At 42.3% G+C, this 23,077-nt stretch overlaps 2 protein-coding genes across 2 annotated transcripts in view; one reads left to right on the top strand and one right to left on the bottom strand.

The window, feature by feature from the left end:
* LOC147751527 (glioma pathogenesis-related protein 1-like) overlaps positions 1 to 12,701 on the bottom strand; it is a 908,719-nt gene extending 896,018 nt beyond the window's left edge. Inside the window, exon 1 of the mRNA XM_086938633.1 lies at positions 12,524 to 12,701. Coding sequence (XP_086794759.1) covers positions 12,524 to 12,694 — 171 coding nt within the window. The 5' untranslated portion in view covers positions 12,695 to 12,701. The remainder of the gene's footprint in view (positions 1 to 12,523) is intronic.
* Positions 12,702 to 13,411: 710 nt separating this feature from the next.
* The window catches only part of LOC147751528 (glioma pathogenesis-related protein 1-like), a 961,356-nt gene continuing 951,690 nt past the window's right edge, over positions 13,412 to 23,077 (top strand). Inside the window, exon 1 of the mRNA XM_086920012.1 lies at positions 13,412 to 13,633. Within this exon, the coding sequence (XP_086776138.1) occupies positions 13,469 to 13,633 (165 nt within the window). The 5' untranslated portion in view covers positions 13,412 to 13,468. The remainder of the gene's footprint in view (positions 13,634 to 23,077) is intronic.

Consider the following 23,077-nt stretch of genomic DNA (forward strand, 5'->3'; position numbering starts at 1 on the left):
TTAGAACCACCAATTTGTCTAGCATCAGTAGCAGTAATATTAGCCCATGAGTCACCTAGTTCTTGATCGTGATCTGCATGACGAATTTTACTCCATAAAGGATACGGAACAACATTCCCAAACAACATGTCTATATCTGCTAAATTCATTATACATGAGCTGGCAGTTTGTGACAACTCCTTGTAATATCCTGCTGGGTTTTTACGTGGATCAGGTAATGTCTGTTTGAGTGCTAAAACTTCGGATCTTTTCCAGGGGACATGTACCCATACTCGCTGGAAATGCGGTGGAACAGGTGGTTGTGCATTCACATCACCTTCCCTCCATACTGGAGGAACCTCTCTCATGGGGTATTGTTGCGCCTTTTTCCTACCAGACACATCATCCTCATCGAATGATCTAGAGCTGTTTCCCTGACTCCTATAAGATAACAACAGATCCATTGCTTTTTCAACATCGGCACCTACAATCATGCCTTCGTAAAATTTGAATCGCATGCGGGCTAGTTCCTGCATTCTGCGTTTTGGGTCATTGTCTTGTAAATTTTCCCAGAGGTACACGCACATCTCCTCAAATACATATCTCTGAGTGGACGGATCCCACTGACTGAAGACTTTCATGACAGACTGAACATCATACCTTACAGCAGGGGTCTTCAAACTGTGGGGCGCGACCCCCAGGGGGGCCGTGGAGCGATGCAAAGGGGGTTGCGCTCCCAGTCACACTTCTGCCAAGGTCTTCAGCCCCCCTCTTCCCCCGGCCTGTGTGTCAGCTCGCGCTGCTGGGGCCTCAGCTGGGCAGTGACTAGAGTCTTTGCTCCGGCAGGCCCGAGTTTTTCACAGGTCTTTAAAGACCATTTGCATATGCTGTCCCGTCAGATGTAGGAAATCAGCTGGTATTTACTGCACTGCTCACAGTGCTTACGCTGATTTAATATCTTCTCATTCCTGGTTTTACCTGCTCAAAGGCGCTGCATGCATGTCCAATATCCTTTGAAAAAGGCAATAGGCGTATACACTTTATATTCAGCATTTGTATAATGTGCACAGAACTGAAGAGCTGAATATCCCGTGTTGTGGCAAAGAGAAAATCCGATTAACCAAATGTTACCAATAGAAGATTATAATGACCCAGTGACTATTCAACAAATGATTACTAGGAAGTCAGATGGTAAGGGATAGAGAGATAGGGGTTAACTTAATTGAGAATGAAGAAAGGCTAGAAAAATATGAATAGTCTGGGGTAGTTTGCAGTAGGGGAGAGAAGGCAGAATGAGAAGGGAGTAGGGAATTTAAATGTGTTAGTTTTAAAAGGAAGAATGGAAGATAGGAAATTATATGAGGAAAGGGCTGCATGAAGTCAATGAAAGATGCGTGCGGGCTGATCTCCAACATGGGATCTTTTCAGATGTTAAAAATAGGCCATTCCACAGAACGGGGAGGTGGGAGGAGGTAAAGAATCTGCAGACAGAGTATCCTACAGAAAGAGCAATAATGTTGTGAGGGAACTAGGGGGCATAGTATAAAGGGGGTATATCTCCGCTTTTTTGGCTTTAAAAGCCAAGAAAGTGGGAATAAAATTATCTCCCTATTGCCTAGCTGTTGCTAACACCAGTTAGCGACAGCTAGTAGGAGATAGCAACCATCTTGGGCCCCACTTTGCATGTCAGAGATGTTAGCGACTGGAAACAGTCGCTAACTTCGCAATCTCCTATTACCAACTTTTGGAGATATTCGCGCTGAGCGCAAATATCTCCAAAAGCTAACACCTGCCCTGAGCAGTTCTTAGCCATGTTATCCAAAGGGAGGTGGATAACATGGCTAAGAGCATTGCTCGGTAATGCCTGAATATCGCGGACTTTTCAGTGATATTCATGCATTGCGGACGATTTTTATCACATTTGCGATAAACTATGGTAATACCAAGGTTTATCTGTGATAAAAATCGCCGCAGGTCGACAATACATTTTTGTCTCTAACCAAGCAATGGCGATAATTATCGCTATTGCTTGGTAATATGCCCCTGGGTCTTCTACTGGATAATTCTAACCGCAGAGAGCTCCCTTGAGAAAGGATACCAAAGCTGTACCTCCCCAGGTAGAGAGTCAGTGCCATGCACTCATGTGACACTTCACTCACCTGTCCCCCTCACTGTTTAATATGCAACTCACTCAAAGAAGCCCGTCAGTAATCATACATTCATTCGTCCCATTCTGAACTTGTATTCGCATCCAAATTCATACGGCCACCTCACTCACCCGGAAGTCACTCCTCTACCCTACTCACACCCTGTTGCATCGCTTACCGTGCATCACATGGGGACTCTTGTCACCCACACAGTGCAGAGGGTTAATGTGCCTGCTACAAAGAATATGCACCATGCCTCAACTCCAGTAGCCCTGCTTATAGGTTTAGAAAATTTTGTCATGAGGGGGTCCTCACGCCTCAAACTGTTGACAGGGGGGTCTCAGCATCCACAAGTTTGAAGATCTCTGCCTTACAGTATCAGTAACCCATTTGCGTGCTAACTCGTTCAGCACTTCTCTCTCCTCGTAGTCGGGTAGTTGACTACGCAACTGTCTACGTTCTGTTTTAGGGGTCGTTTTGGGCGACCCGAAGAAAGGCGAGAATAGACCAGTGACAGTACTTGTCCCTCTGTCTGACAGAAGGAGAAGCTTGCGGCAAGGCAGATGCGCCAGAAAAGACAGGCTGATGTAAAGAGGAAATCGAAGCAACAGCAGAGGAAGTTGAAGCAGTAGCAGACGTAGTATCATAGTTAATAGTTGGAGCGGTAGGCAAAGTTGTAGAAGTAGATGGAGTGTGGAGCAAAGGCGGCGGCCCTTGAGAAGGCTGCGCCGGAGAAGTAGGAACCAGCTGAAGAGGAGCTGGTGCTTGTGCAAGAGCTGCTTTTCGTGCGCCAGGGCGCAGTATAACAATACGTCTCGGGGGTCCCACAACACTTGATGTATATGGGGGTGGTGAGTTCAATAAATGGGACATTAATGGATCTTTCTCGGATGTACCCTTTGAGTCGTGTCCCTCATGTGGTAACATCGGGTAGCATTTATCTATTGCTAGTTTCTTGCTTCTTTTTTTTTTTTTTTTTAAGGTTCAAAGAAACTTTATTTTGCACTATCAGCATATGGCATAAATGGACTTAGTACAAACAATAAAATACAATACATCAAAAGACAGTTAATGATTAAAAAGAATGCTCAAAATGTATTCAAATCAATAATACAGACCCAGTAATCTTAAAATATTTTTTCCCTGATGCAGATTGCTTTACAAATAAACACTAAAATACAATGTATCAGGAGCCAATTAGCTTTTAAAATGAAGACTTTCTTTTCCTAATACAGATTGCTTTACAAATAAATGATGCAATACTAAAACAGATCACTGGAGGTACCAGAGCACACTGAAAAAGCATAGCAGCTTTATGGTCTCTGATGTTGTTTTCTTTTTTTTTTTTTTTTTTTATATTTAAAATTTTTTATTTTCTTCAAAAATCACGGTTACATTTACAACACGCATTATTCAATTAAACGTTCGCAAATACTGACATATTTCATTTCCCACTACAAAAAAAAAAGAAGAAAAGGTAAACATCCAAATTCAAATAAACAATACTAACAATAATCTCCAGCTTTCCGAATCCTTCCAGCTACTATCTTATACTTTATAAGCCTTCCTAACCTCCTCCCCTCCCTACCTTATCGGTCTATTTTTCCAATTCTCAATTGGGTCCCAAATCCTCTTGCCCAGAGATCTACCTTTTTTCCCTTTCCTGTCATATATTGCTTTCTCCATATTATATGTAGCCAATAGTCTAGCAATCCACATTTGAAACGTTGGTGGTGCTTTATCAAGCCATAATGTTGCAACACATATACGAAATACCGCGGCTACCATAAACATAAACTCAATAGGTATAACATCTTCCCCTGTCACCACCCCCAGCAACAATAATTCATCTGTCAGCTTGACTTTATAGCCTAATGAAACATCAATAAATTTTTCAATATCATTTTTTAAAGAGTACAATTGCGGACATTTTGAGAATACATGAATTATATCTGCATCCTTAGCATCACACCTAGAACACGTAGTTCCTGTTGTACCTCCCCATTGTGCAATCCTTGCCGGAGTATAATACAATGAGTACAAAGTTTTGTAGTGCTGTGACTGTAAGGTTGTAGAGCATAAAGTGGTTCGGCCCAAATCAAGCGATAATTGAAAGCCCTCTGGTTTTAAGCCAATTTTTCCCTCCCACTTCCTCACATATTTATCCCTATCATCACTTTTATACTTTCCCAATTCTGCTTATAGACAACGAATTGTGCAATGATCACTGTTCTCTATATAATCCATTATACAGCATGAACCAAAACCCAAAGATCCACCTTGTTTATTTGCAAGGTAACTTCTAACCTGGAGATATTTAAAGAAACTATTATTCCCTACCCTAAAAATGTTTTGTATCTCATGAAACTGCATAATTCCGCCCTGTTGATCCAATAAATCCCCAATTCTCTTGATCCCTTTATCCTCCCACCCCTTCATTACTGTATCTCCAAATATCTCCCCCGGGAGGGATCTGTTATTATACAGCCGTGTGTACCTGTTGTATCTTCCTATCCCTATTTTCTTTGATATCGTCCTCCAGATATTATATGCAGCTTTGAGAGTTTTAAATCTTGTGTGCTTGAAATATGTGAAATCAACTGTATTCAAGAATCCATTTATTGCCCCATCCCCTAACAACACCGTGTAAACATTAAAAAACCCTTGTGCCCTACCTCCTTGTTCGGAGTTACCACCACCAATTAATCCCTGAAAGTACTGCAAAGCTACCGCCCAATAATAAAATCTAAAATCAGGCGCCCCCCACCCACCTCTTTCTCTTGATACTGTAAGATGTCTATATGCTCTTCTGGTTTTGCCCTGTGCCCAAATAAATGCATTCACCGTAGCTTCTATCTTATTGAACCAACTATGATCAAAATATAGCGGGATTGCCCTAAATAGGTATAAAAATTTGGGGAATGTTATCATTTTGATTACATTTATTCTTCCCATCAATGTCAAATGTAATCTATGCATTCTTTCTGTGTTCTCTTTGACTTTACTTAATAATGGTCTAATGTTAAGGTCTACCAACGCATCCAAATCTGCCGTTACTTTTATTCCTAAGTACGTTGCTTCCTTCACAACTCTACTATCCTGGAATATCATCTGGTTATTCTGTACTATCTGGGTCTTCCCTTTATTGATTTTATATCCTGAAAGTTCTCCAAAGTTTGATGCTTCTCTTTCTATCTCTGGAATTGCTATATCTGGCTTGTTGGTGATGACAGCCACATCATCTGCGTACGCAAATACCTTATATCTATTCTCATGCAGAACAATTGGGAGTATCCTATTATTTTCTTCCAGTCTCCGTAAAATGGGGTCTATATATAGGGCAAATAGTAGTGGTGATGCTGGACAGCCCTGACGCGTCCCTCGTTGTATCTGTACAGTCTCAGTATACCCTTTATTTATTCTTATTCTGGCCGTAGGGTTGAAGTAGACAGCCTGTATTGCTCTGATGTACCCTCTACCCACTCCATATTGCTCCATTACCTCCCATAAATAGTCCCAAGAGACCCTGTCGAAGGCCTTCTCTGCATCCAGAAATATAGCCGCGACCGGATCTCCTGCAACCTCCATAGCGTCCAGAATCGTGATCATTTGCCTTGTGTGCTGTGTAGTGCCCTTCCCTGGAATAAAACCATGTTGCGAAGTGCTAACTAAGTGCTCTATAACTTTACTTAACCTAAGTGCAAGTGATTTTGTGTATATTTTGGCATCCGCATTCATAAGTGTTATAGGACGATATGACCCAGGTTCTAAAGGTGGTTTATCTTTCTTTAAAATAGCAATGATATCAGCCCCTGCCCATGAGTGTGGTATTGACTCTCCCCTCTGTGCTTGAATAAAAATCTCGTGCATATCTTTCCCTAATACATCCCAAAATATTTTATAAAATTCTGCCGGGATCTGGTCTGGGCCAGTAGCTTTCCCACAGGGTAGACTTTTCACAGCATCCTGGATCTCCTGTACTGTAAAACTCATGTCCAATTTCTCCTTCTCATCCCCTTCCAGTACTGGGTGCATTATCATGTTCAAGTATTCTACGATCTCGGGTTTTGTTTTAATTATATCCTGCTCATAAAGTTTCGTATAGAATCTCTTAAACACGTCCTGTATATCTGTTACTTTATTTACCACTACTCCTACCTCGTTTTTAATTTCCTTAATCTCTCCTGCCGCTGCCTTCTGCCTAGTTCTAATAGCAAGGAGATGCCCAATTCTCTCGTTGTACTCATATCCCTCCTCTCTTTTTGCTAAATACCTAGCCGCAGCCCTCCTTGCTACACTTTCACCTGCCTCTGCCTTTTTCAACTCTATATTTAGCAATAAATCTTCCAACGGTTCCTGCATGTTGATTGCTGATATTAGAGAGTCTTCTAGATCTTTTAATTCCCTTATCCTTGTTTCAATTTCCTCTCTCTCTTTTTTAGTTCGTTGCAACGTAAAGCAAAGAGTTTCCCCCCTAATACCTGCTTTAAAAGCATCCCAGACCATAGCAGGGGTTGCTGTCCCTCTATTAGTTTCCCAAAATTGTTTAATCCAGGCTGCCATTCTTTTCACATATCCCTCATCTTTCAGAAGTCCTCTCTCAAAAGTCCAGTTATAGCTCTTCCTCTCCTCTGCCATTTTATTTGGTAACATCAGTACCAGCGGGTTATGATCTGATAACATCCTAGGCAGTCTTTCTAATTGGCTACCATCTACTAATGTGCTAGAAATCAGAAAATAATCTAATCTGACAACCAGACGATGAGGTGCTGAGTAGTATGTACTACCCGTACCTGGTGGGTGGCTCTGTGCCCATAGATCGATCAACGCATTATGTCTCATAAAATCACATACAGCCTTACACACCTTCTTCTTCCTCCCCCCGTACGCCCCACCACCCGACATACCCGACCTACCCAAACCGTTCAACCCATTTATATTCAAATCCCCACAACAAATAATTGGCTCTGGCCAAAGAGACAATTCGTGATCCAAATATTCAATAACCTCAGGGTCATCTTCTGTAGACCCATATATCGACACTAGTGTACAGCATCCTGCACTAGTTTCACCCTCAAGTATAACCCATCTCCCGTTCTGATCTTCTTTTTTTCTTTTTATTTTACAGACCCCTTTCTTAGCTAATATAGCTACTCCCTTAGTTTTGGTATCTTGTCTGGTAAAAGCTAACACCTCAAAACCCATTTGCTCCAGTAAAAATTTATTATTTCCTTCAATATGTGTCTCTTGGAGACATATATCTAATTTTAGCATTCTTAGCATTGCTGCTACTCTCTGCCTTTTCCCTCCATTATTAAGGCCACATATATTTATAGAGGCGATCCTCAAAGCCATCGACATATCTTATATTTTTCCATCACTTGACACCACTTTTTATTCTCATGAGCTTTAGCCTGCAGTACTCTTTCCTCAAATGTATTGTATTCCTTTGTTTCCTTATTGCGTGTTGTATTTAACCATATGTCAGCCTCTTCCTGCCCCCCCCTCACCCCCCCCAGCTCTCCCCCCTCCCCCTGACTCCCTCCCCCCCTTTTACGGGCAAATAGGTCAATCCTGACCTATGTGTGGCCTCTTCAGCTGTAGGATCGCCTCTCTCTCCTGCCCTTCCCTGTTACCCCTACATGTTACCTGTAGTATAATAGTATCATGTTCTATGGTGTTTTCAGTGTATTTCTCTCTTTGTTATTTCTTTCCCCCCCTCTGCTCCGTGAGCTCAGCCAAATATTCTCCTGCTTTAATCTCTGACGTGAATACCCTAATCTGCCCTTTATTAACAACCTTTAGCCTTGCTGGGTAGAGTAAATATGCCTCTGCGCCTACATTTTGCAAGGGGGAAATCAGCTGTCGTAGCCTCCATCTTCTTTCGACTGTCACATGACAGAAGTCAGGTCTGGCAAAGAATGTAACATTATCAAAAGTCTTCTTGGCATCTGGTCTTGCTCTGTCCATGATCTCCTGTCTTGCAAGAAAGTTTCCTACGAACACAAGCATTGCTCTTGGTAATGCACTCTGCTGGGCTCTGTGATTTTTCTTCAATATTAGTGGGAATCTATGCGCTCTTTGGATTTCCGATTCCCACTGCCACTGGGAGTCCGGAAAAGCTCCTTTCAATAGTTTGATGACATAGCCCCTAGGGTCTTGCCCCTCCAAACCTTCCTCAATTCCAAGTAGCCTTATGTTATTCCGTCTTTGCCGGTTTTCAAAATCTTCTATCTTCCATTGGAGATCTTCAATTTTCTTCCCTTGTTCATTTTTAAAGTCCTGCCAGTCTGTCATCTCGTCCTCCATTCTTCCTGTCCTCTGTTCCACTTCTGACACCCTCTCTTCCACCACCTCATACTTCCTGTTCAGTTTCCTAATTGATGCCTGTATTTTCTTTGTATCCCTCCTTGCCCTCCGACTTTCCACCCTGGCCTCTACCTGTATTTGTTTTAAGGTACTGAACATCATTTCCATAGTTATGTTCTGGGGTGTACTACCAACCCCAATTCCGTCCCCAGACTCTTGGTATATCCCAGAGGTCGCTGAATAGTCCCAGGACAGTTTTTTGTTTTTATTGCTTTCTCCGCTTCTTCTTCTTACTCCTGACTTCTTTTTTCTTTGGCTATTTTTATCCCTTGAGTGTCCAGAGTTGTCTGAATCTAAGCCGGATGTAGTGACCTCAGTAGTGCTGCCCCCCTCCTGCTCACTCAAGTCTGTTGAGTCTGACCCTTCATTAACAGAGTAAAACTCTGGAGACCCCCCTCTAGCACCTCTGCACTTAGCCTGCTGCTGTGAGTCCAGACTCGTAGAACTGCCCCAATTAGCTTTGCCATTGCTTTTCAGTTCCGCGTTTAATCCAGCCTCAACTGAAAGTAAGGCATCCATCATCTGAATATTGTTCCTCTTTTCAAGCGCCCCCAGCTCCCCATTCACATCGCCACACTCTCCACTGCTCACCGTAATCACCACTGCTTCTTTTCCTTCCATGCCGGCAGTTCCCGCTTGATGCGTGTGAGACTGTGAGGGCTTCGCTGGTTGCCCAGCAACCGTTCCGCTAGCGTCCTCGAGGACGTCTTTCGCTTCCGCGTTCGGAGTGTGGAGCTCAGCGCTGGTTGCTTCGTTCTCTGTTTGCTGTTGCTGTTGGCCTACGTGGCTTGTTTTGGCAGAGAAGGATTCCGTCAAGGTAGGCTGCCTCATACCCGCCGCGTCTTTGGAGGGGAGGGGGAGTGGGTTTATTCTGTGCGCTCTATGTTTCTCCTTCTCCCTGGCAATCGCCGCTTTAGCTGACGGCGTCTCCTTCTGTTGAGTTAGAATCTCCGTATCCATCTCGCCATCCGCCGCTTGTCCCTTCTTTCCAGCCAGCTCATTCTTCCTTTGTTGAGCTTTAGATATCACGATCCCTGGAGCCGGCGTCTGCTTTTTGCCTGGGGCAGCCGTTTTCGGTATAGCGCCCGTGGCTGAAGCTACTGGTGCCCCCTTGCTCGGCCCGTTCTGCTTCTCCTTGTTACGATTGGACATCTTTAGACTTTGCTGCAGGACTCCGTTGATCCACTTTTTCCACTTCTGTGTGATTGCCACAGCTAACAATGCGAGGCGGCTTTTCCCTCTACCTCCGTCAGACTTGTACTGTGTCAACCAGCCTTCCAGCAAGAACATTTTCTTCACTCTTCATCTTCTTCGCTCTGTGCACATGATACTATGTGGCAGGAGAGAGAGCAGAGTGCGACTGCTCCCTACAGCGTTGTGGCGGCCATCTTGCCTCCCGGCCTAGCAAGCGTGTAAACTCGTCTAAAAACTACATAGAACAACATGGAATAACACTATTATCCATCTCAAAAGCCATAGCAGATCCCATCATTGTCTTAAGTGATGACCCATATCCCTTCTATTGCACACCGATGCGAATTGCAATAGAAAAGGAAAACTTACTGCCCCTTATTTTTTAATACTTTGTTTACCTATTGCCTGTATCAGTTTTGTCTGTTTCACCATCTTGGCCCTGAGGAAGGTGATTGTTTCACCGAAACGTACGTAGGCCGTACATCCTAACAAGATCTGGATAATGTATCAAAAAATGATCAATACCACACAGATCATCGTTTAAAACCGGTGGAATTCTCATTTTTATACCATCTGTAGAAATTGTATTACCATCTGCACCTTTGGGTTGTTATTCTATCCTATTTAGTGTGTTTGCATGTTCCTTCTTCTGTTTGTTTTAAACAATTATGAATGTGTTTGCATGACTGGTATGCATGAAAGTTTGTATGTTAGCAAGATATATTAGCTATAGGGGCAAATTTTCTCTTTAAAAAATCTTCTTTATTCTGCACTTTATTTAACTGCACTATTGGCAATCTAGTCAATGTATTAGGACTATTTATGACTTTTTATATGTGATGTTGTAATGCATATTTGTATAAACCTTCAAAAAGAAAAATGATATAAAAAAATACAAAGAAAAATAAAATAAAATAATATGTTTATAATATCTTAAAGTTTTGTCTATTTGTAGCATCCTTGTATGTGAAAATATCTGTAGGATTCATTGCCTTGTCAAAAGTAATATAGGTCTTTTAAGAGGTTTTTGCTTATGCTATGCGGACCTATATCATGAGGAGGGATTCCTTGGACCGCCGGCTCCAACTGTTACACCACCTCCTTAATTTTCTGATGCACTGCTTTATCATCATATACGGGCTGTCTGCAGCCAGATGCACAGCGCAATTCCAGACCCACCCTCCTAGTTTGCAGGTCTTGGAGAATATCCTCCCTACTTCATCAGCGCAAAAGCTCATTACTAGACTCTATTCCTCTATGCAAACACACTATACAGTGATAACACCGAAACATAGGGAGCAATGCAATGTTGAGCTGCACCCACACATAACAGAAGAGGATTGGAATTTCTGCTGTGCGCAGCTTGAACAGTTGTCCCCAAACTATAAATTTAGGTTTATCCACTTCGAATTCCTCAATCAATACTACAGAACACCTATGCAATTGTTCCGTATGGGTCTCCGGCCCAATGCAGAGTACTGGAAATCTCACACAGATCAGGCAACTTTCTTGCATCTAGCCTGGTATTGTCCCAAGATAGCGGTGTATTGGAAAGAGATATTTCAAAATATAGCAACATACTCATGATGCACATAGAACCCATGGTACTAATGGGATTATTGGGTTATTTAAAGGAAGCGCCAGTTGGGATTCGCAGACTGTTAGCCATGTTGTTACTATTAGCAAAACGTAGGATTGCAATGACATGGGGTAGATCGTGCTCTCCCCTGCTTAAGGATTGGATTCTGGACGTAACGTTCTGTCAAGAACAACTCACTGCTTTCTGGGAATTAATGCCCTTCGCGCCCAGGCCAAAAGACATTTCAGGTCCCTTTGTGAACTGGCTGCGGGTGGTGGACCCTGACACACCAGATCACTGCGAGGAGATCACTCGCAATTGACTTGCCTTCCTTTTACATATGATTGTTCACTACACACCCACACCTGTGTTGCCTAGTGGGTTAGTCCCCTACACGGGCCATATGTATATTCATTTAGAACTGTGAACGTTGCCTTTGTCAAGTGATGATCAAGGCACAACTATAATTGTATCACTTGTTATCAATCATGCCCTTATATGCTGTGTATATTGTATTATATGCCTTTTTGCACTGCCAATAAAAACAAGTTAAAAAATACTGTAAAAAAATCAAGTGAATATCTAAGAAGCCCAGGTGAGTGTAAAAGGCAGTCTAGGTCTGTGCCATTGCCAGTTTTCCAGAGGGCATTAATCAAACCATCAACAGCAAACGTAGGGATAATAAAAAAGCAATGTAAAGAGTTCCTAGTATTTTTCATATTCTGAGCTTCCGACGAATATTTGTTCCATATGAATGGTATTTTTTAGTACAAATACTGGCCTTGTATGCCCAAAAATACTTCAATCACTGCAGTTGTTTGACATTTAACTTCATGATATTAACGTAATCCTAGTGTATTGCGAAAGATTGTGATCTGTGAATGTGGGACGCTTTTTGTTTTAGTTGCCCTGGCCTATTTGTAGCTGCAATCCAACCGTTTAACTCGTGCTCATGACACCAATCCGTACTCGACCAATCATTTCAATCCTAAATGTATTTTCCAACCAGGATCTATGGCTTATATTCTCGGTAAGTGTCGTTTTGGTATCTTCACAGTAAATACATAACTGAATGAAAAAAACAGAAGTAAAGATTCATTTTCTGTTTGCGTGTCACACTAGGTATGCAAATGTCAGGTCTAGAGATTGCTAAACATAGAAATTTGCCACTTGTGCACACCTAAAGCTTGGCAGCAATACAACGCATGTTTATTTCACAATAAATTACCCCACTGCGTAGTTCATGCACTCTCACCATGTAGAGCATGTCGCTCGCTTCTGGAATCACGTTGGAGCGAAGCGTGTTGTGATCGTCAAGGACTTTCTTTATAAACGCAGGGTCGGTGTAGCTCGGCGGTTTCACTTTCACAACCAAAGAAACATCGAAAATATTCAACAATACGAAACAGACTCGACAGGTATCCATGATGCCAGGATAGTAATCCGAGAGTTCTGAGGCACTCGAGTAACGTCCCTCCAGATTTAACCAACGAGCGCTCCAGCAGGGGGCAGAGCAACTGCAGCAGCGCGCCTTCCGCACAGTCTCCTTTCTCTCTTGAGCAGCAGGTGAAGGGAGTCACTATATTGCAGCCAGGATATCCTGGCCTTTTTTTTTATTTTATTTATTATTGCAGTTTTTATATATCGACCCGAAGATAGCGCTCTCCTGACTAAAAATGTCCCCGCTTTAATAGAAGTGAATGGGGGAAATATATTAGCCCGATTTTTTCTGAATCGCCCACTTTCCTGTTGTAAAATGTTGCCATATAAGCAGAATCCAAAGCAAAAACACCTTTCGCTGAATCCGTTGGTGTTGACGTATTACACAGAAATACGAATAACAAAAATTGCACCACATAATAGAGGAAATAAACAATAAATTTAGGCTCGTGCTAAGACTCCATAAGAGCAAAAAGCGTTCAATAAATTCGCCGGAATACCTGATAACATTAAACAATAGCACTACGCTCGGTCGTAACACAGATATGCCGTTACACTTTGGAGCATGCCAGCTTAAAACTGTTTGCTTGTATTCTTCTCAAATAGCTTTCAGTTCGTAAAATCATGCAGACAGTTTTTAATCTGCAGTTCCTGTGACGTACCCGGACCCCTTGCGTAACTGTCAGACCGCAATCGTTTTAGTGGCGGGAATTAATTTTAATGCTGACAGAGACGTCGAGAAAGTTGTCACTGGCAAAGAATGGAGAGCAGACAACTATCGGTATGTGTTATACTGTTGGAACTTTTCGGTCCTTGTTTTCTGATACCAAATAACAAGGACCGTGCCTTTATTAAACAAGTAGTGGACGCGCACAACAAATACCGTTCGACAACCACTCCGACAGCGGCCGATATGATTTACATGGTGAGCAACCCTCAGTGATCGTTTACCTTGATTTTGTTTAGGTATGTTATGTCTTCTTTTATTCAGACACGGCTGGTACTGAAAGAGAAGTACATAGCACAATGTTTTAGATTTTCCCAGCCTTTATCTCGTACCAATTTTAGGTTTCGCTAGCATTGTGTTTGTGAAATCTATTGTTGTTAATATAAATTAAAAGAAATTAACATCCTGCCTTCACTTCTTATTTGTTTGTGTGCTTCCCAGTTTGCTTTCCTCTGTTTGTATTGGCTATTACTTTTTTTGGGGGTGTGCTTCTGTTATAATTTCCCGTGGCCCAATTGCTAATTCCATACGCTTTGTCTGGAACTACGTTTATCACGTTAAGTCTGGCATCAGACTCCTTCTACTGTGCGTGTTTCCGATTGCCTAAAGATTCAGCCCCCCCCCCCGATATTTTCTATTAGCAACTCCCCTCCCCCCCCCCTCCCCCCACCGCCCCAAATTTGACACTAGTTGCGCCTCTGGCGTGTTGTCAACAGACTGCATATCAAAACATCTTTTTTGTTTCAGCAATCCCTTCTACATTTCTTTGGTTTGACAAAACTTGTATTGGTTTTATCCTGGGAGCGTCTCCACCCTCTATCCCCTTTGTTGCTATCTCTTGTTATCTGCTTATATCCAATGCCACATATTAATCACCATCCTGTAATACCCCCGCCTCCCCACCTGCTCCTCCGTTCTCCCACAAACAAGGAGATCTAATTAAAAAAAAAGAAGTTATAGTTTAAAACAGCGCATTTGCACTACTACTTGTTTTAATTTATTTACCGTTCCAAAATGGATCAGTAAATAAAACAAGCATTTGCAATGCAATCAGACTCGCATTTGTGATAGTTAGAGCTGTTGGCGTTTTAAATTACACAGTTTTTAGGTCTCACGCTTAGCGTTGCTGTGCGGAGTATTGCTTGCGCAGCACCAGACCTCTTGAAAGGGGGTTTTGAAAGCTGACCACACGCTCGTACGTGTGGTTTTGCTCTCGCTGGCAGCCATTGGGTTTCGCATGTTTTTTTTTAATTAAAGCACGCACTTGGGCAAAGGCGGACGCATGTCCCACCTTTGCTCCACCCATTCCCACCGGTGTCTAGCACACACAGCAGCGTGCGTTTGTGTTGCTGCCGTGCTCCCTTGCTCCTCTGTGGTGCGCGTGCAGTACGACTCTCATTGTTGTTTTTAGAAAGTGAGCCGCTGTCTCGTGGCTGAAGTATGCATCCCAGGTCATGAATCCTGACTTAGAATTGTTCAAAAGCCCTCACCCAAAATAATCCAGACCACAACAACCAACATCACTGTAGCATAAAAGGCCATTTATTTATAAGATCAGGCAAATTTTCTAATATCATAAATACTATCACATGTTTTGATATTTTCTTCGAAACCGTACAATTTGAACTTTATACCAAAACCTTATATTTCATTTCAAACTTTATTTCGTTGTAACTGTTTTGCCCAAAACCATCCATAAGCTTCATTTCATGAATTCACCCCATATTTCCAACATATTTAAATTTTTCTTTCTTTTTCCTTTCCTTTTCCCCATCCTGATCCTCCCCCACCCTCTCTCATGAAGGACGATCAAGTCCGCTCTAGACATTGACCTCCCCCTATTCCGCCTGAAAACTATAGATTAGAGCAAATTGCCAGTCCTATAATGGCATTCTGACTTTAACTAAACATTCTCATTCTTCTTTTTTTTTAAATTTTTTTTAGGGTGGGTGGGTTTTTTTTCTCGCACAAAAAACTCCTAACCTCCTCACACCGACTACCTTAACCTGACGTACCTACCTGGCTCGCGCAGTTCCCCACCTTATTCACCAATCAGCGCCCTTGGCCTGTCCCATTCGGGCGAAAATCCCCAGGGGGAGACCGCTTAGCGCTCTGCTCCCCCTGAGGACCCCATCGCCCAAAATAATCTAGACCACAACAACCAACATCACTGTAGCATAAAAGGCCACTTTATTTATAAGATCAGGCAATTTTTCTAATATCATAAATACTATCCCATGTTTTTATATTTTCTTCGAAACCGTACAATTTGAACTTTATACCAAATGTAAATGTAAATGTGTTTATATAGCGCAAATCGCCCACATCGCAGGCATCTATGCGCTTGCTTAGGGAACCCGTCCTGGTATTCCCCTGTGAGATACCCCGGCAGGGTATCCACAAGGTGAAAGCCAGGCATCCTGCCGCGAGGGGCCGTTGTGGAGATTAAGTAAGCTATTGCCCAGAGTCGCAGAGTGTGAACCCGTGAGTCGAGTAGGCACCGGAGTGAGAATTATCGAGTCCGTGGAATTATTGAGCCCAACCCCCGTCGGGGCAGGGAATTGAACCCTGGTCCAGGGCCGATCTCAGCTTCTGGGTCTGCCGCCTCTAACCCCTGAGCCACACTTCTCCACTACCTTATATTTCATTTCAAACTTTATTTCATTGTAACAGTTTTGACCAAAACCATCCATAAGCTTCATTTCATGAATTCACCCCATATTTCCAACATATTTAAATTTTTCCTTCTTTTTCCTTTCCTTTTCCCCATCCTGATCCTCCCCCACCCTCTCTCATGAAGGACGATCAAGTCCGCTCTAGACATTGACCTCCCCCTATTCCGCCACTCAGGAAAACCCCCCAGATTTTTCCTGACCCCACCCAAAACTTTTCGTGTCATAGTCTCATTTTTTTTTTATTCCTCTCCATCTCCTGAAGATACCCACAAAACCACATTCAACTCTTTAGACAACGTCTCTTATCTCAAGAATATAGTAGGGCATTCCCAATTGAGTTAGATGTACTCCATCTTCTCTAAACAAATGGCCTTCTCTGCCAGCGATGTTATCATGTGCTATGTCCTGAATAGCCATGCCAACACAAAACATTTTCATTGCTCTGTTCAGTTTCTTCCTTGGTTTCTCCATTGCGGTTTGGTTCCGTGCATTCCTCCAATGTTTCCTGAAAACAAATTGTGTCCATACCAACCTAGTCCCTAACCCGTTGTTTTTTATCACCGCTAAGTCTAGCTGCATTTTCTTTATTAAACCTAAACCCGACAATGCTACTAAATAATTTTCTCCTAAATGCAATGCGCATGACCTCACCCATGACACTACATGGTACCTTAACATTGACGTTATTGACGACATCGCTATGGATGGAATATGATTTCTTTGTGGTGAAATGCACTTTTATTTAATGATGCTGCATTGTTGAGGCTTACTTTTAATTTTGCCTTTGGTTTTGTGAGTTATGGTTTACCTGGCGGGGGAGCCATTTATAGTTTTCTTAATAACATGTCAATTTCGGGGGTGTTTTCAGTTTTGCTTAGTAACCATAACTTTACTTTTAGGGGAATATTCAGAGTTAAAAAAAATACTTTAATGTCTTATGAGGAGAAGACATCACAACTTACCATTAACAATGTTTACAGTGAACTTTTGTTTTTTTTGATAATACACGTTTGACTACTTTATTGTGTCCACACATCTGAGTGTGCAGCTGTGGGCATGCACAGCAGGGGTTGGTCGAAAGGCCTGTCCTGTGACCAAGCCCCGCTCTCAGAATCATGTGCGCACATCCCGCTTTGCACTACTATAACTGTATCAGAAGTGTACTAGGAATGTCAGGTCACCTGGAGGAAGCAAGAACAAGCATTTGCAATGCAATAGGTCTCATATTTTCTACTTGTGTGTTGAGGAGTGGATGTATATGGTGTGCAGTGAAATTATGTGGATAGTAATTATGTAGTGCATTGAAATTATGTAGAGCGGGATTTTGTGTGTTGTAGAGAGTAATTATGTGGTATGGTGTTTTGTGTTGTGGAATGTTATGTAGTGGACTTTAATTATGTTGAGGGCTGTTGGATTTTGTGGTGTGATGTGGAATTATATGATGTGGATTGTATGCATGTGTTGTGTTTTGTAATTGTGTTGTTGATAGTGAAAGAGATTAAAAGGGAGGAAAGAATGGAGAGATGGTTTAAGGAAAAAAGAAACAGAATGGATTTTGTGAGCGAAAAGAAGGAATTTGTGAACGAGAATTAGAGGGCACATGAGAGGAAGAGTGTGGGGTAGAGGTGATGTAAATAATGAAGAGTAGGGCAAGATTTAAGAAAAAGTGAAAAGAGTGAAGGAAGGGAAGGAGAGAGGAATGAAGTGATTGTAAGGAAGTAGTACCTGATGGAAGGAAGGACATAAGGCGGTAGAGCGTGGATGCAGTGGAGGAGAATGAAAGTGAAAAGAGGACTAGCTGATTGAATAAAAAAAATGTAGGAAGGGAGAGGAGGCTGTTTCGGCATCCCTGAAGAGCGATAGCGAGTATGGATTGCTACAGCAGAATGTGACATCCCAAGTGGCTATGTAGATTTGTAACCACTTAGGAAGGGTCTTCTTTGCCTTTCATCTTTCTACAATAAGTCCCATTGAGTTCAGTAATACCACAAGTTGTTTGCAGTGCTGTGAAACTACAGTGTGATGATGATACCAAGGGTCAAATAAAACACAGCCCATTCATCTTTTCAAGTGTAAACTGAGAAAACCCAGATCTATAAATAAAAGTTATTAGCTGCCAGAACTTTTGGTGTATGCCTGCCCAGTTATGAGCGGTCTTTGGTATTACCATTTCCAAAATATAATTTATGGAGAATTTGGAAACAACACTGTGAGAGAGGTAGCTTGGAATGTGTATGCCCAGCCAGGCATAGGTAAAGGGTCCGACTGTCAGCGGCTATCCCTGATGATGGTGGATAAACAGAGTATTATTGAGGGAAGTTCGCTGGATAGTCTGGATTTCTTTGTAAAAAAGTGCTTTGTTATGGCTGAATCATTGACAGCATTTGGGGGCGGATTATGTGCAGTAACAATTCCAGGTCACATAGCTTGCACTGATGTTGGTGCAACCTTAAATCAAGATTGGCAATAGGCAAGGCAGGTTCTCTACGGGGTGCCTAGCGTCTTTCTTTATTTTTTTTTTAACAATAAAGCTGTTCACAGCTTTGACTTAAAACTCATCAACAGAATTCATGAAATATTACTGCAAGCAATGTCTGTGATAAATACATCCATCACTATGTTTGCCTGCTTAGGAGAGTGACTGTAGGTCAGGGTAAAGGGAAACTGTGGTAGGCAGAGGACAGGAAACATACTACAGCGTGAGGGCATTGGTCTCTTTGAACATAAAGTGTTGTTTAGTTAGTCCCTTATACGCAGATCTAAGCCAACTGAATACTGGACGATACAAGTGAATACCAAAATGCAAATGCGAGTATGGTAACCCCACACAAAAATTTGCATAACCAGCGAGTCTCAGAAGTGTGGTAAACAGAAAACATAATAAGGCATAAGGTACAGCGTTATTATACTTGTCTTAAGACTACATAAGCAGTCACTTCAAGTCGACTAAATACAGTCCGGTGGACGGAGACTTTCTTCATCTTAGTGTGAGTCAGGCGTTCATGCCAGTTAGTATTTACCCGCACTGTTGAGGTGGAAGAGTAACAGGGTGTCAATGCACACTCAGTCATTGACTCCTCTTTGCTGAAATCATCAAGTGTGTGATGGAATACTAATGGCCATCTAATCCTTTCGCCCCTGTAACTTTTGACCACATAATGTATCTACGCCAAATTTGCGTCCTTTTCTTCCAACACCATGGGGATTCTAAAGGTACCCAGGGTTTGTGGATTCCCATGGAGGGGTCCCAGAAATTAGCCAAAATACAGCAAGATGTTGGGTTTTTCGGGGGGAAAAATGGGGAAAAAGGGCTGCAAATGAAAGCGTATGGGTTTTTCCCTGCAATTGTTATCAAAAAAGGGTTTGTGGGGCTGAAATCAACATGTCCCCAGCTTTTAAGAAATTAAAGACTTTTGTCAGAAAACCAACTATTTTTACACAGTTTTGGCATTTTTCTGGGACATAGCCTATTTTTGCTATTTTTTGTGCTTTCAACCTCTTTTCATTTAATGGTAGAAATGGGTGGGAAAGTAATAATGGATCATGGAAAGCTATACATTTTAGAATAGTATACAAAATTCAGAATTCAGCAAGGGGTCATTTATGTAGATCCATCAAAATTCAACTAACAGTTAAATTTAGGAAAAATTGAAAATTAGTTGAAAAAAACAGCCTTTTGTGTCAACGTTTTCACATGTAACTTCTTCTAATTATGACAATTCTTTAAAAGCAATATACTGTTACATCCGCTGGACCTTCCTGGTTGTGGAGATATTTAAGAATTGTAGGTTCACCAAGAACCCGACAAACCGAGAATAAAAAACAGAGCAGCAATTTGCAAAGGCTTTTTATTATGTACCGGGTATATAGCAATTATTGTGGGAAAATGTATACATGGAAAAATCGGTATGAAAGACACCTATGTATTTCTGAAATGGGAACAAATTATAGAGTTTAGAAACAGTACATATTTGCACATTTAAGAAATTGGAAATACTCATACTAGCAGGAGAATTATCATTCGTTTTTCAAAATGACTTATTTTTTCCTTGCAACGCAACGCACTGCACTGTCCCCGCACAAGATTTTGACAAACAAGTTCTTTTGGGAAACCTTTACGGTTAGAGCGGATAGTGCCACAAGCAACAGTGTCAACTTTGGCCAATTCCCCGAACAACCGCACACCAGTGTAGAAGTTGTCTACATATAAATGGTGGCCTTTGTTAAAAAATCCTTTACCAAGTTCCCACACAATTTTCTCAGTCACTCCAAAAGTGGATGGACAACCAGGGGGGTTAATCCTGGATTCCTTACCGGTGTACACCCTGAAATTAGAGACATATCCAGTCCCAATGTCACACAGCATATACAGCTTAATTCCATTACATGACCTCTTACTAGGAATGTATTGCCTAAAAACCAAGTGGCCCTTAAACAACACCAAAGACTGATCCACTGCAATTTCTGTCCCTGGAGCATAGATCTCAGAAAATCGATCAACAAAGTGATCAATGACAGGCTGAATCTTAAAAAGACGGTCACAATCAGGGTGATCCCGTGGCAAAGCTAAACCATTATCGACAAAATGCATCATCCAAAGCAGAAGCAAATACCTATCATGAATCATGACTGCCGGAAATATAGCAGTTGCCATCAAGGGACTAGTAGACCAATATGAAGCCATTGATGGCTTCCTTAGCAAGCCCATCAAAAAAGTTAAACCAGAGAACTTCTTCATCTCTTCCAAATTTGTGGGAGTCCACCTGGTAGCTCTAGAGTGGGGCTTAAGGCTGGCACTGTTGTCCCTCAAAAACTGTTCGGCATACAAATTAATCTGCTCAACAATCTGCCAAAAACACATCGTCCACAAACAACTGAAAAAAATGTATTGGCAAAAAGCTTTCAGTATTCACTCTACATCCTGGAATACCAGTAAAGTCTGGCATTGCCGGCTGTACCATGCCTGAGGCAACCCAGAGGTCAGCACTTTCAACGGGAAGCCTTGCAGCCCCAGGCTGCAGCCCAGCTGCCTCTTGTCTCACTATACCAGTGGGAAGTCTTGCTACCCCAGGCTGCAGCCCAGATACCTCTTGCCTTACTATACCAACATGAAGTCTTGCAGCTCCAGGCTGCATCCCAGATGCCTCTTGCCGCACTATCAGCACATCACTGTTCTTCTCTAACACAGGCTCTTCATCCGCACCAAGAGTAGCTTCATCTGCACTGAGAGTATCTTCACCATCGGATAATGCCATGTGGAGAGAAAACTCACTGCCTGAATCTTCCCGTCCCACTTCTGCCTCAGAATCGGAGTCAGTCTCTGGACCATGGTCAGAGGAAGAATTAAAAAGCATACCAACAACCTGCTGAGCAGTAATCCTGCGGCTATCCATTATCCTTACTAAGAAAGGAGACTGCACAAACAAGTCAACAACCAACATTGTGCAAAATAAGTAAGTAAAAAAATGTGTGCCTTCATCACAAAGATCTATATACTCAAAAACTATACAATTCACTTACAAGAGACTACTACACTCACCAGCACCTACTCTGCAAAGACACAGCAAAAATCGACAATATCCCACTAGAAAGGAAAAATAACAATTGATCTAAAGAAAACAAAATACACATCAAGCACAAATGCAAAATATTTTAGACACTCAAAAAACAGAAGCCAAACATACTGGTATTATTACACACTTTGCAAAAAACACATTTACATTGTACAAAAAAAGTCTTTTACCAAACACATGCAACTACACAAACAGCAGAACCACCAGTAACGAAACCGCAACCTGCAACAGTCTTAAAGCAAAAGCCTTGAACTAGAACAAAAAGGGTGAAATATAGCATTACAATGCACAAGAAATAAAAACAATTCACATTATAACAGGCTATGTCACTATCCAATTGGGGCAGAAAGGCCAAATAAACGGGCTGAATACACATAAACAAATATATGTCCCCTGGAAGCAACCAATAAATGTATTTCTGAATCCCTGGCTCTAGTGGGCTTTTCTGCCCCCTCCCCCCCCCCCCCCCCCCGGGCCAGAAACGCCAAAAAATATAGGTGGTCTGTCCCCAGGAGGGGGAAGAAAAGTCTTACAAATTATTTAGGCCCATAAGGAAGCGACTCTTGCCCAAGGGATCGCTTCCATTTAAAATGTAAAACACTCCCTGGTGTCTAGTGGAGTTTTCTGCCCCCCTCCCTCCCCCTGGAAGAAAGGCCCATTAAACAAACTGAACTGCCCCGTGGCCCCTGGAGGCCACCCTTGCACAAAGGGTCGCTTCCAATAAAAAAAAATAATAATTCCCTGGCTCTAGTGGGCTTTTCTGCCCCCCCTTGAGGTCAGAAACGCCCAAAAAATCAGGCTATCTGTCCCCAGGGGGCGGGGGGGGACTGTTTTTCCATTGAGCAATTCAGTAGATGTAATTTTTAACATTGCCACTATCCTTGGATACCTGACATTTTCTAGTGGTCTGCAATAGTTTTCAACTACGGGCAAAACAACAGTTGATGGACAGAATGCAGAACAGTGTCATACATTCACCCCAGTACAGAGATCTGGGTCTAAATCCATTTTTTTTTTGCATTCCACACCACCCCAGTTCAGACATGGCCATATGCAAATCAGCCTTGACCCTGTGCCTCATGGGAACAGTCCAGCCCGAACGGCCAAGCGATGTCTTTCCTGGACCGGAATCAAGCATCCTAGGACCGGTTTCTGGCTATCAGCCGTCTTCAGCCAAGATAGCTTGACTCCAGTGGTGTGGAGAGCATGGGACTCACGTCTGAGCATACTCGGGGTGACAAAATGCAAAACAACAGTTGATGGACAGAATGCAGAACAATGTCATACATTCACCCTAGTACAGAGATCTGGGCCTAAATCCATCGTTTTTTTGCACTCCACACCACCCCAGTTCAGATATAGCCATATGCAAATCAGCCTTGACCCTGTGCCTC

This window comes from Lissotriton vulgaris, chromosome 1_1 (assembly GCF_964263255.1).
Source record: "Lissotriton vulgaris chromosome 1_1, aLisVul1.2, whole genome shotgun sequence".
Classification (NCBI taxonomy): domain Eukaryota; kingdom Metazoa; phylum Chordata; class Amphibia; order Caudata; family Salamandridae; genus Lissotriton; species Lissotriton vulgaris.